This window comes from Mus pahari, chromosome 2 (genome assembly GCF_900095145.1).
Source record: "Mus pahari chromosome 2, PAHARI_EIJ_v1.1, whole genome shotgun sequence".
Classification (NCBI taxonomy): Eukaryota; Metazoa; Chordata; class Mammalia; order Rodentia; family Muridae; genus Mus; species Mus pahari.
In genome coordinates this window covers 100,967,222-100,981,305 of record NC_034591.1, presented here as the reverse complement: position 1 = coordinate 100,981,305, position 14,084 = coordinate 100,967,222, and the positions used below count along the sequence as shown (strand labels likewise).

Here is a 14,084-nt window from a genome sequence, read left to right as displayed (position 1 = left end):
ATCCCTTCTGTCCTGGGAGTTATTACTTTAAAAATTTCTTAGATATGGACCTGACCAAGTCAAAATGCACACTTTAGTGGGTTTTTTTTGGGCGGGGGAGTGCTGTTAGTTAATTTTACTTGCACATGTAAACATAACGATTTGAGTTAGATTCCCAAAAAATTATATAAAAACTGTCAGGCAGTACACACTTATAATCCCGGCTTGGGGACTAGGCTAACTGGTGAGCTCAAGGAGAACAAGTGACACTGTCTCCAAGGAGGACAGTATTCCTGAGAACAAAACTGAGCTTGTCCAGAGTCCACAAACATGCACATGTGTATGTATTCACACATGCATAAAAGGAAAATATCGCAATTTTTCTTCCTTCTTTCATGTAGTAAAATTGAATAATATTAAACTTCCCTCAGAAAGGCCATACAAATCATTTTATTAATACTAATTGAAAGCTGAGTGGCCTCTATTTCCACATTAGCAAAGGATTACTGAGTCATCAGCCTACCCTGGTAGCAAAAGACACCCCCTTTCCCTCTGAGTAGGACTCTGTGATTCACTCCTTCTTTAATTACGTCTCCTGTAAGCCAAGTATCGTGGCACACACCTTTAATCTCAGCACCAGGGAAGCAGAGGCAGGAGGATCTCTGTGGCTTAAGGTCAACCTGGTTTACAAAGTGAGTTGTTGAGTAGCCAAGGCTATGTAGAAAGATCCTGTCTCAACGAAAACAAAACCAACAACAACAACAACAAAAAAAAAAAAACAACCCAACAACAGTAAAATGAACAGTGTTTGGGATACCACTATTCAAGGCTCAGTAAATATCTTCCTAACACCATTTTGCAAGAAGTTTCTAGTAAACTGACAAAATACATTCATCTGAATGAGTTTTAAAGTTACAGTCTAGGGAGTTAGCTTAGTGGATAAAGTGTTTGCCTTTACAATCATAAGGATCAGAGTTCCGATCCCAGGGTTCATGTAAAGATAAATATAGCAGCACTAATCTGTAATCCCAGCATGCCTAAGGCAAACTGGTAGAAATACACAGAAGAATCCTCAGAAGCTCAAGGGTTAGCTACTCTGAAACACGCAGTGAACAATAAAAGATTCTGTCTCAAACAAGTGAAAAGCAAGGACTGACATCTGAGGATGTCCACTGACCTCCACACAAAGATTACAACTTACCAGAAGAGGTTGAAGGGACAGTTTCCATGATCTTTGAAGCATCTGTCTCTTTTCTATTTAAAAGAAAATTAGAAAACACTAAAAACTAGTTAAAAGTTGTATATATGTCTAAAACTAAAGTGTTCATGAATATTTAAATTCAGGTATAATTTGATAATTGTGGTTATTTAAACATATAGTCTTAAAAAATTAAATCTAACATGGACATATTAATTTTTCATATGAAAATATGAATTCACCTACTTTAAAGCAGATGCAGATGATTTCTTAATATCTGAAGGTTTCTTCTTCATTTCTTTGTTCTTAGAAGAAAATATATTTACAGAAAAAATTAGCTTTCTCCAACTAAAAAAGTCAGTTTAGACAATCTAGAAATATGCAGAGTTCAACAATGAAAACATTCAAAATCTTCATATTCTGAAGTATAAATGCTTACCCTTTTCTATTTATATTTCCTTTAATTTGTGATCATGTTTTAGTCACTATAACAGCTTCAGATGGGCATGGGCCTCTGATTCTGTCCTCCTTTTCCATATACCCACATTCTTTCAACAGCATAAGATGAGATTAAGTTTGCCACCTGTACTCTTAAAACTTTTCATCATACTTAAGGAAACATCAGTCCAGTAGTTCCACCTATATGTGTGGTATGCCCTCAAAGATCTCTAGTAGATGAATGAAACTGTCCAAAGTATGAAACCAGAGGTATATATTTTTCCCTACACATACATACCCATAACAGCTGAATGTTTAAATTAGGTACAATAAGACATTAATGAAAGTAAAAGAACATAATATACTGTGATTACAGTTATATGGTATGGTTTCTCAAAACATCACCCTGTCCTATTCACTTCAAAGAAGTATCTCATGGTTTCTTTACACCCTAAGACCATACTGAGCAAAGTAAGAATTACTTGAATAAAAAGCAAAATGGGCTTTTAGAAGGGTGGTGCATGCCTTTAATTCTAGCACTCATAGAAGGCAAGGACAGGAGGCAGGAAGCAGAGGTACCAAAGGGTGCCATGCAAGGTTCCAAAGGAGAGAAGGTTCCAACAGTTCTATGGAGGTATAATGCCCATGAACCACAACAATAAACAGCCTGGCACAATAACCCTAATGGTGAGTAGTACATAAGTATCTTGGCAGTAATTAACAGTTCTCTAACTAAACATAAGACACATTCAACAGAATAGAAACCATGCCTAATGCCTAGTACTGGAAAACTAACCAACTATTCTGTTAGTGAAGGCCACTTTACTTCACCAGCATAATCCCTAACACCAATCTAATCATCTGCCCTTCTACCTGTAGATAAGGATATCCCTCAATCCCTTATCAAGGAAACTTCTTTTTGCAGCAAGACCATTATAGAAAACCAGAACAAAACCAATCAAAATGGAGCCAAATCCAAATGGAGAAATCTATCAAATCACTCCTTAAACTAAGAACTAGAGAACATACCAGAAATGGAAGTGGAAGGAAAAACTGTAAGAGTCAGAAGAACAGGGAACTTGCTGTAAGATTATGTTGTCTAGTACAGTCAGAAGCTACACCCATAAAGTCTCACCAACATTACACTAGCAGACATGCTCAAGTGGAGGCTTGGGACGAGTGCTCACAGGGAACCCTACACAAGGAACTATAGGCAACTAAGGAATGCTGAGAGTAGAAGAAATAGTCTTCGCTAAGAAGAGTACACCAATTGGTTGTCCAATACCAATACCTGAAACATATGTTCAAGTAATATTGTACTGGATGGTTTTGTGTGTCAACTTGACACAAGCTGGAGTTATCACAAAGAAAAGAGCTTCCTTTGAGGAAATGCCTCCATGAGATCTGGCTGTAAGGCATTTTCTCAATTAGTGATGAAGAGTGGGAGGGTCAATTGTGGGTGGTGCCATCCCTGGGCTGATAGTCCTGGGTTCTATAAAAAAGCAAACTGAGCAAGCCAGGGGAAGCAATCCAGTAAGCAGCATCCCTCCATGGCCTCTGCATCAGCTCCTACCTCCAGGTTCCTACCCTGTGTGAGTTCCAGTCCTGGCCTCCTTTGGTGGTAAACAGCAATGTGAAAGTGTAAGCTGAATAAACCCTTTCCTCCCCAACTTGCTTCTTGGTCATGATGTATGTGCAGGAAGAGAAACCCTAACTAAGACAACTATACAGACTGAACGGGGTATTTTTAGGAATATATATGTATATACATATATGCATGTGACTACAATGAAAGAAAAAACTGGCTATGAATTTGAGAGAGCAAGGGTATATGGGAGGGTTTGAAGGGAAGAAAGGGAAGGGAGAAAGCGTGTAACTATATAGTAATCTAAAAAAAAAGAAAGAAAGAAAGAAAGAAAGAAAGAAAGAAAGAAAGAAAGAAAGAAAGAAAGAAAGAAAGAAAACAAGAGTTTTCAACAGTCAATAGAAAACAGAGACTAGGGCTGGAGAAATGGCTCAGCAGTTAAGAGCACTGACTGCTCTCCCGAAGGTCCTGAGTTCAAATCCCAGCAACCACATGGTGGTTCACAACCATCTGTAATAACATCTGATGCCCTCTTCTGGTATGTCTAAAGACAGCTGCAGTGTACTTACATATAATAAATAAATAAATCTTAAAAAATTATAAATAAATTAAAAAAAAAAAAAAAAAAAAAAAGAAAACAGAGACCATTACTGAATAACTGAAGGGCGGGCAGTATACACATCATGCATATGCTAGACAGAAGGGTTCTTGACGTCTTAGCAGGATAAAGCCAGAGAATTGTGGACTTCTTCATGCTATTCAATCTAAAACATATGGAATATCTATGTAATGGTTTGTATATTCTTGGACCAGGGAGTGGCACCATCCGGAGGTGTGGCCTGGTTGGAATGGGTGTGTCACTGTGGGTGTGGGCTTAAGGCTCTCACCCCAGTTGCCTGGAAGTCAGTCTTCCAGTAGCAGCCTTTGGATGAAGACTTGGAACTCTCAGCTCCTCCTGCACCATGCCTTCCTGGATACTGCCATGCTCCTGCCTTGATGATAATGAACTGAACCTCTGAACCTGTAAGCCAGCCCCAATTAAATGTTGTTTTTATAAGACTTGCCTTGGTCATGGTGTCTGTTCACAGCAGTAAAACCCTAACTAATACAATCTATTTCAGAATTTTCCATTGAGTACTTTGATATGAAAGCTGACCCAGTAAGTGAAACTACAGAAAATGATATTCAAAATGAAGGGTACAGATAATGGACACTTTAGAGTGTATATTACAGGGCTGGCAAGATAGCTCAGTGGCACTGACTGTTCTTATGAAGGTCCTGAGTTCAAGTTCCAACAACCACATGGTGACTCACAACCACCCATAATGAGATCTGACACTCTCTTCTGGTGCATCTGAAGTCAGGTATAATTTAGTTATGTATAACAATAAATAAACCTTTGGGGCAGAACAAGTGGGGACAACCTGAGCGAGCGAGGTTCACCAGAGAGAGCAGAGGTCCTAAAAAATTCAATTCCCAAAAATCACATGAAAGCTCACAACTATTTCTACAGCTTCAGTATACTCAAAGACATAAAATAAATAAATAAATCTTTAAAAAAAAAAAAAAAAGAGAGAGTGTATAGTGCATAAACCAACTACTTTGGGCCAACAAGATGGTTTAGTAGGTAAAAGTACTTGTTGAGCAAACCTGACTAATTTGATGTCCAGGTTCTAAGGAGAAAAAACAGAACCAATTGTTCGCTGACCACCATATGTACACCACAGTACACATGTGCCTGTATCTCTATGTATATCAGACACACAAAACAATAATTAAAATTTAAATTTACAAAATAAAATTTGGGGTTCAGAGGTTAAGAGCACTGACTGCTCTTCTAGAAGATATGTTTGATGCCAACACCCACATGGCAGCTCACAACTGCTTCTAACTCCAGTTCCAGAGGATCTGATAACCTCTTTGAGCTTCCAAGTGCACCAGGTATAGACATGGTGCACATACATATGTAGAGCAACCCACAAATAAGTGATAAATTCTATTGAAACATACACAAAAAACTGATAAAGAACACAAAATGTAAATAAATGGAATGATAAATTGTATTTCTGAATAGATGTAACGCTGTAAAATCATTAATATAAGCAAGTCAAATCTCAGAATTACTAGAGACTCGAAATACTTCAAGATTAAACAAAAATGGGGCTTTATGAAAGACTCATTGGTTACAAAGACTAACTCACTGCCAACCCTGAAACCTGAGTTTGAGCCTCAAGATCCACAAAATCCCACAAATTGTCTTTTACCTTCAGGCATGTATATACTTATATATACAAACACACTCAAAATAGATTTATTCACATCAATTGAAATAAAAAAAAAAAGAAAAAGAACTCTACCAACAAGACAAGGAATTATGGGTATAGCAGTTTAAAACTAAATAGTAATACCATTCAATAACTATGCAACAGAATAATCTCAGACAGATCTATGCATGTAAAGTAGTTTGTACACAGGCAGCTTTCAAACTGTTGAGAAAGCAGAGGTTAGGCACAGTTTTGGGTTTAGGTCCCTACCTGTTTTGGAAATACTGACCTCCACCAGATTATACATTATATAGGGTGTGTGAGTGTGTGCGCACGTGTGTGCGTGTGTGTATACACATCATAACATATGTTAAATATATATGTATGTTTTAACAGCAAAAAAACAAAAAAAAAAAAACAAAAACAAAAACCAAACTTTATTTTTGACACTGGAATAGATATGATCTTATAAAGAATGACAAGTGAGGAAAACAAAATCCATAGAAGAAAATGTAAACACATTCAAGCATATGGAAATGAAAAATACTTTTTACATTTATTTTATTTATTGTCTGTCTTCTCTGTTTATGCCTGTTCTACAATACAAGTGTGGCATTCACAGGACAACCTCTCCAAGTTGGCTGTTTCTCTCCTTTTACTATATGGGTTAGGTCATCATGGTCAGTGGCAAGTGCCTTACTTCACTGAGCCATCATACTGGCTCATTTCCAGTATATGGAAGCTAAAGCAGAGGGATAGGAATTTGAGGTCAGTCTGGGCTATATAGTGATTCCCCTCAATCAACAAATATACCAATAGAAAATACAAGAAAGGGAGTTTTAACATAGATAACTAATAATTATTATTTTTAAAATAATACAGCATATTTACATACTAGATTTTTAAACTGAAGAAATTAAGAAGATGTCTACAAGTGTTCCAGGTCTCATGAATCACAAGGGTGTAAATGACTGCAGCTATTCTATAGGTAATGCACCTATATCCTTCACTGAACAACTGTTCTGGTGTACACAAGAATAAGTACAAAAGTGTGGCCAATAAAAGTCATAAAGAGTTAACTAAAGTCTTGCCTTTGGAAATGAAAAAAAGTAATAACTCAAGGATCTTTCTATAAGGAACTGTCAAGACAATCACTCAACACAAAGGTCACAAAAGAAGGAGGAAAATCTCAATTATTTTTAAGATTAAATTACTAGTGTTTGAGGAATTAATGAATCTCTAAAAAAGGTATTCTATAGCAATAAAAAAGGTAAATTATCAAACAAAACAAAACAAAAACAAAGAAAAACTTACTGGAAATTTCTAAATAGTTCTATAGATATTATATATGGACATTTACAACATAGGAAATAGTCTAGAAAAACTAAACTCAAATAATGGTATGTCTAAAGAAACAAAAGACTCTAGTGAACACGTGGATATAAAGTTCAAAATTTGTAATCATAATTATGGTTTCATAAATTAAGGTCTGTTACTCTGGTACTATACTGTCAGTGTGTTGTTCATCACTTAACATTATACTAGTTGTGGCCGTACATATGCAAACAGATAAAAAGGCTTTAATCTTTTGGACTAAGATTTATGTATTTTTCTACATGTATTCCATACATTTAAAAAGTTAAAGTAACAAAAAAACATCTAAATTCAATTTACCTGTGGCTTTTTCTTTCCTGGAACACATACTTTCACACTTTTCCCTTTTATCACAAGAGGCATTGTTTCAATGTACTTCATGATTGAAGTAACTGCTTTTCTAAACTCCATTTCCAAGTAAGCCTAAAATAAAATTTGTGTGTGAATGAAAAATTTGGGTTTAAAAGATCCATTTTGTTTATATTCATTCTTTTTGAGACAGTCTCATCCACACTGGTCTTGAATTGTTATGTAGTCAAGACTGTCCTGTCCCTACCTCTCATGTGCCACCTCACTAGGCTTATGGTTCTGCATTTTAAATGGACTTATTGTCTCTCTGTGGAACATAAAGTTATAAAGTTATCTCAAGAACTGGTGCTTTTGTCTTTTCGTTTTGCTAACCTATATTATGATCTTTAGGATGCTTCCCATACAAGTTTTTTAAAAAACAGTTTCACTGAAGTTTGGAACCAAACAAATGCTACTTATTTCTACTGAACATTTATCCATATTGATCAAATAATACTTTTAAGTGATAAGAAATGAGGAAAGGAACTGGAGAGATGGTTCAATAGTTAAAAAGCATTGGGTACTTTTTCAGAGGATCTGGGTTCAATACTTATGGTTGCTGCAGCACCAGGCAGGTATGTGGTCTACAGACTACATGTAGACAATACACCCATATACAGAAAGATTAATTAAAGAAATGTAGAATAAATTATAGACTTTTAGTTTCCATAAAACCCTGTAAGATATATTTGGGGTTGGTAAAAGTTTTATCTAGTGAAACTAGACTCGGTTTTGATCTACAAGTATTACATCTAAAATAATCACCAGGTTCTTTTCTTATCCCCTCTCTTCACAGAATCCCTTCATCTTCTGAGCAAGCCTCTCTCTTATACTGTTATGTCTTTTTTTTGTTTTGTTTTGTGACCCACTGTATTTAATTAAAATTGCATGCATGAGCATAGGTGGCACATAAACCTGATATACATGTGTAATTTTTTTTTTTTTTTTTGAGCTTAGGACCAAACCCAGAGCCTAGCAAGCAATCTATCATGAGCTAAATCCCAACTTCAAAATGTTTAAAGCCTCTCGCTTTAAGCAAACTACCATGTCTTCCCTTTGCCTCAACTGACAATAGTCTATTATGCTTAGTCTAAGGTTAGTCCATAATTCACAAACTTTATCATGAATATAACATACATGTAAAGAATATAAACGTACAAAGGAAATCATTTATTTTCAAATTTTCACTTTTACTTTTACTATTCTTAGAAACACAGCAATGCTTTCTCATTTATATATCCATACCTATTTCTATACGACAATGGCAAAATAACTGTGCCCCTATGACCAGCCTAGGAAACCTTAAATATTTATTATCTGGCACTTGATTCTATAAATATGTCAATTCTCTGGAACCTTGTTCATTCCTGGGTGCTCTTCCTGTCCATACAAATACTATGGAATAGTTAAGCATGACATAGATATCACAAACAGCTAGGATACCAACAGTATCCCCACAAAAGAAACAAGTCTGCAAGGATTTTCACAGCTGACTCAATGACTCACCTCATTTCTACAAGGAACAAGGAGGACATCACTAATTTTTCCAAATGGCTGAAATGCTTTTCTAATATCTTCTTCAGTAAAGCCATCCTCTGGAAGTTCAGATACAAGAAGAATTGAGTTGGAACTCAAAGACTGATCTTTCCGTGGCTGATTTTGGAATGAAAGAAAATTAAAAAGAAAGAACATAAGCCATAAGGTACAGTAATCATAACTCCACATATAATTTCTACTACTCAATACTTTTATAGATCTCTTAACTCAAGGGATGGTAATAGAACATTTAAGGTCTCATACATGCCAGGCACACACTGCTAATCCCCCCGACATTTAGGAGAATGAGCAAAGAGGATTATCAAAGTTTAAGACCAACCTGTGCATTATAGCAAGATACTATCTTTAAAAAGAACTGCGGGGCCGGGCGGTGGTGGCGCACGCCTTTAATCCCAGCACTAGGGAGGCAGAGACAGGCAGATTTCTGAGTTCAAGGCCAGCCTGGTCTACCTAGTGAGTTGCAGGACAGCCAGGGCTACACAGAGAAACCCTGTCTCGAAAAACCAAAAAAGAAAAGAAAAGAAAAAAAGAAGTGCAAGGCATGCTGCTTGCCTGCACTACCACAAGACTGGGCCAGTGTGGTAGAACAGATAGATATGAGTTAGAGGACAGAAGCTAGAGTTCTTTCTGAGGAAGATCAAAGCTCAGAAAGGTGAATTTCAGCCTCCAGGAGGCAGACGCAGGTAGATTTCTTGTGAATTCCAGGACAGCCTGATCTATATAGTGAGTTCCAGGACAGTCAAGAGATATGTAACAGAGAGACCTTGTCTCAAAACAAAACAACAATAGGAAGGAATCTGGCTATACCTAATAGCAAGTTTACCAAAAATAGACTAAAAAAAGAAAACCTTTTGAAAATTCCATCAACTAAAGTCCTGAAACAGGCTGGCAAGATGGCTCAGCAGGTAAGAGCACTGACTGCTCCTTCAAAGGCCCTGAGTTCAAATCCCAGCAACCACATGGTGGCTCACAACCACCTGTAACGAGATCTGACGCCCTCTTCTGCAGTCTCTGACAGCTACAGTGTACTCACACAGAATAAATAAATAAATAAACAAACAAATGAATAATTAAAAAAAAGTCCTGAAACAAAATCTTATCAAATTAATTTAAGATTTTCCCTATACTCAATATTCCTAATAATCTTCATATTGTTTTAAGGTTAGCCAAAATATTCCCTTTTGGAACACAGAATATAATTGTCGAAAGTCTTCAGTGTATTAGACAATTTCAAAAGCACATATTATAAAATATTAGGTCTATTAGAATTACACAAATGACAGTTTAGATGTTATTTAACAGTAATTCAACAAAGTGTAAGAGTATGCCAGTATAGTAATAAGTAGGTTATAATCAAAATACAAGCATAGACAAAAAATGATCAATTCTTACAACTCTAGCTGATAAAAATTAAGTCACTAATACTGGTCCACACAGCTCCTGAAGCTAACCAAAGGCTTCATCAATATATCCCAGCATAAGCTTTTGTTCTGAGATAGTGTTTGTAAGAAGGCCCCTGCCTTAGCCTGCCTAACTACACTACAGGAATATGAACTACCCTGACTACAACATTTTTGATCACATCAAACATTAACCATCTGGCATTCCTAATCTACAATAGTAAATTAATAGGCTTTTGTTATTCATAAGAAAAATCTGTCTCACATCCCAGTAATTTAACAAATACTGATTTGAATTTACAGAAAATGTGACTCCAAAGACCCAATTTTATTTTCTATTTGTCATAGTAACAGATGCAGGTACACTTGAACTAATCCACAAAAGAATTACTGACCTTCCGCAGGGCCAAAGCACTTTTACCAGACACCTGTTTACCTTCTGGTAAAGTGTCATCTTCAAGATTTTTAGATTTGTGAGCAGAATGCCCACCTAAATGTGAGTCACTCTTTACAGAGCTTACAGATTTCGCTGATGGCTTTGTTCCACTGGCAAGTTTTGGCTTTTGTGCTGGTGAGAGTCCTTTATCAACTGTTTCAGTATGTTTCTGTTTAGTAACTTCTGTCCCATGCACAGAACGTTGTCCTCCATCTTCTAATGCCTTTTTCCTATCTGATTAGAAAAAATATATATATTCATATGTACAAATTAAAAAGAACTAAATGGCATGTAGCATTTTAATGACAACACAGCACTAATATCTACTAGGGTTTTTTTGGGGTGGGTGGGTGGGGGTTGATTTTATTCCCGAGTATATTCATTATTTATTCAAGAACATATTTATTTTATTAAGCACATATTTATTTGATGAGAGACTAGTTTACAAGACAATGTTCACAAAACCATACTATCTAGAAAAATTTAAAAAAAAAAAAAAAAATGAAAAGACCATTTCAAAACACTAAGAGTAACATAAGTAAGATTACAGGGGCTGGTGAGATGGCTCAGCGGGTAAGAGCACCCAACTGCTCTTCCAAAGGTGCAGAGTTCAAATCCCAGCAACCACATGGTGGCTCACAAAACTTTAAAAAAAAAAAAAAAAAAAAAAAGATTACAGAGCCATTCTCAGGCTTAGTAGGCAGCTCACATACTGCATGTAAGCATACAAGCAGGCACATATGAACACAGTTCTCAGTCTACAACCTCTTATGTTCCAACTTTATACGCAGTAGTTCCTTTGTTCATCTTTCCTTTTGTCAACAGTCCTCAAAATTTTAGCTACAGGGTCTCTTAACAATCTCAGGATCCCAGAGCTTATTTTTTTATATGTATTTTATTTAATACATCAGAAGTTAAAATAGAATTTTAAAACTGCTAAGTCATTTAATAATATACTTCCATATTAATATTTTTATGAAAATTACCTACTGGCAAAAGAATGAGATGATTAGTATCATTCCACATTTTCCCAAATATGTTAACACTAAGCTTGAAAGTTAACCCCTGCCCTGTATCCAATCCATTATGTGTGCTATATGTACACTTTTGGGTCAAAATATAAGGAAAATCAACCTGAACAGATACTTGGTTTGGGAAAAGGAAAAGACCCGTAGACCCCTATTAGGAACTTAGGGTCTTGGACAATACTCAGCTTACACATTTTAGTTATTTCCATTTCCATTCAATTTCTTTAAATATACTGAATACAGTTAAAGACATATGTAAGGCACCACCTTAATATAAACAATGATTTCCTTCATTATAGGCTATGTATGTATATGTATTTTAAAAGTATATGAGCTACTTTTAGAAGTCACTAAACCATTATTAAATAATTAGGAGATAATTATTCAAAATATGAAGTTGGCCTCAAATTTATTTTATGTAGCAGAGAATAACCTTGAACTCTCAATCCTCTACCTCAGCCTCCCAATTTGCTGGAATTATAGGTGTGTGCCATCCAGCTTATCTTCAGTCGTTCCATATATCTAGCCAGTTACAAGAATAACAGACTCTCAAGTGTGATTCTAATCTCATACAGCAAGTTCAATAAAAATACAATATCTCATTTCCAAAACTCAAACAAAATGATGGCATTATGATTATTGGTATACCTGATCTCATGGATCTTCTTGATGTCCTTTCTGGGCTAACTGACCGATAGGACTTCGGACTTCTTCTAACGAGATTTCGACTACGATATGGAGAACGGGACCTGGATCTGGATCTAGATCTGGATCTGGATCTATACTTAGAAATGAATCGGTGGCAAATTCTTGGACTTCGACTCCTTGGTCTATAGATATAACGAACTGGACTTCGAGAGCGACGGATTCTGTGACCTGAGCTTGATCTCCTAGAATGTCTGGGGCTCGGGGAATGAGAGCGTCTTCTGGGAGTTTCATTTTCTTTCCTATTGCTCTCATTTCTACTGAGTAGAAAACAGAAACAAGACTCAGCAATTAATGTAGATTTAAATTATATGAAATGACAGAAATTAGTTTTTAAACAAACACTTATTTTTATTATTTTTGAGTGTTTATACCACTGTAAGCACGTGCAAACCTGAGTGTGTATCCAGGTTCCCATGGAGGAGTCAGATACTTCAGAGCTGGAATTATACATTGCTGTAAGCCACCCCATGTAGATGCTAGGAACTGAACTTGTGCCCCCTATAAAAGAGCACTTAAGGACTCTTAACCATTGGGCAACGTCTCCAGACCTTTCATCCTACTGGCTTTTGTTTCAGAGAAAAGCTCTCACTATGTAGTCCAGGCTAACTCTGAACTTGTAACAATCCTCAGTATCAGTTGGTGTTAGCCACCACGTCTGGCTCAATGGTAGTTTATTTAAAACAATCTACTGGGCTGGCAAAACAGCTAGGTGTATACAGGTGCTTGCAAATAAACCTGATAACCTGAGTTTGATCATCAGACCACTTAAGGCTGCAAGAGAAAACCAACTCTGGCAAGTTGTCCTCTGACATCCACAAGGACCATGGCACATGGGCATGTATATATACATCATACACGAACAAACACACACACATACAGAATTAATGAGTGGATGGATGAATGAATGAATGAAAATGTATCCACTGTTATGAGCAAAGAAAAAGCAATCCAAACAGTGGAAAGAACCTTCAGTTTGCTTAGAACCTTTTCCTTTCCAATTTACAATAGAGTATTTTAACCTTCTTAGATTTTTCTCTGAATCAGTTATTTTGCAACTATTTTAAGTTATATAAATAAATTAGGATTTATATAAACTGTTTTTCAACAAATTTTCCCTGAGAGACTATGCCATCCAAACATATTTCACCGACTTCTGAACATATGTATATAGACCCTAAAGGATCTCAGAACTAAATAAGACAACTATGAGCATTTGAGGTGTTTATAATTGAGCTCCCACAAACACAAAATGGTAATAGGATCACAACAAAATATTAAGACTAAAAGAAAGTAAAACCCATAGAAGAAAGCGCATTTAAGCTAGAGTAACTATCAATTTTAGGATTTTTCCAAATGTTTAAAAATAAACACAATAGTGGAGTGTAGTAGTGTATGTCTTTAATCCCACATTTGTGAGGCAGAAGTAGATGGATGGACTAGTCTCTGAGTTCAAGACTAGCCTGTTCTATATACAGAGTTCCAGGCAAGCCAGATTCTGTTTACAAAACAAAACAAAACAAAACACAATAAAAACAGAACAATTCCAAAAAATAACTTTTAAAAAATTTACTGTTTACTTTTAAATGGAAAAAAATGATGTAATAATTAGTACTATTAATAATATTACCTTCTGGCCTGGCAGTGGTGGCGCACAACCTTTAATCGTAGCACATGGGAGGCAGAGGCAGACAGATTTCTGAGTTCAAGGCCAGCCTGGTCTACAGAGTGAGTTCCAGGACAGCCAGGGCTATACAGAGAAACCCTATCTC

General features: G+C 36.1%; 1 protein-coding gene across 13 annotated transcripts in view; it reads right to left on the bottom strand.

The window, feature by feature from the left end:
• The window catches only part of Znf638 (zinc finger protein 638), a 71,577-nt gene that overhangs the window by 30,316 nt on the left and 27,177 nt on the right, over window positions 1-14,084 (bottom strand). For 7 of the 13 annotated variants that reach the window (XM_021188629.1, XM_029535547.1, XM_029535550.1 and 4 more), the window contains exons 5-10: window positions 12,256-12,569; window positions 10,539-10,813; window positions 8,693-8,839; window positions 7,139-7,261; window positions 1,424-1,482; window positions 1,181-1,233 (exon numbers count right to left, since the gene is read on the bottom strand). In XM_021188629.1, coding sequence (XP_021044288.1) covers window positions 1,181-1,233; window positions 1,424-1,482; window positions 7,139-7,261; window positions 8,693-8,839; window positions 10,539-10,813; window positions 12,256-12,569 — 971 coding nt within the window. Of the gene's footprint in view, window positions 1-1,180; window positions 1,234-1,423; window positions 1,483-7,138; window positions 7,262-8,692; window positions 8,840-10,538; window positions 10,814-12,255; window positions 12,573-14,084 lie in introns of all 13 variants that reach the window. The other 6 variants (XM_029535542.1, XM_029535541.1, XM_029535546.1 and 3 more) reach the window with 2 other exon arrangements.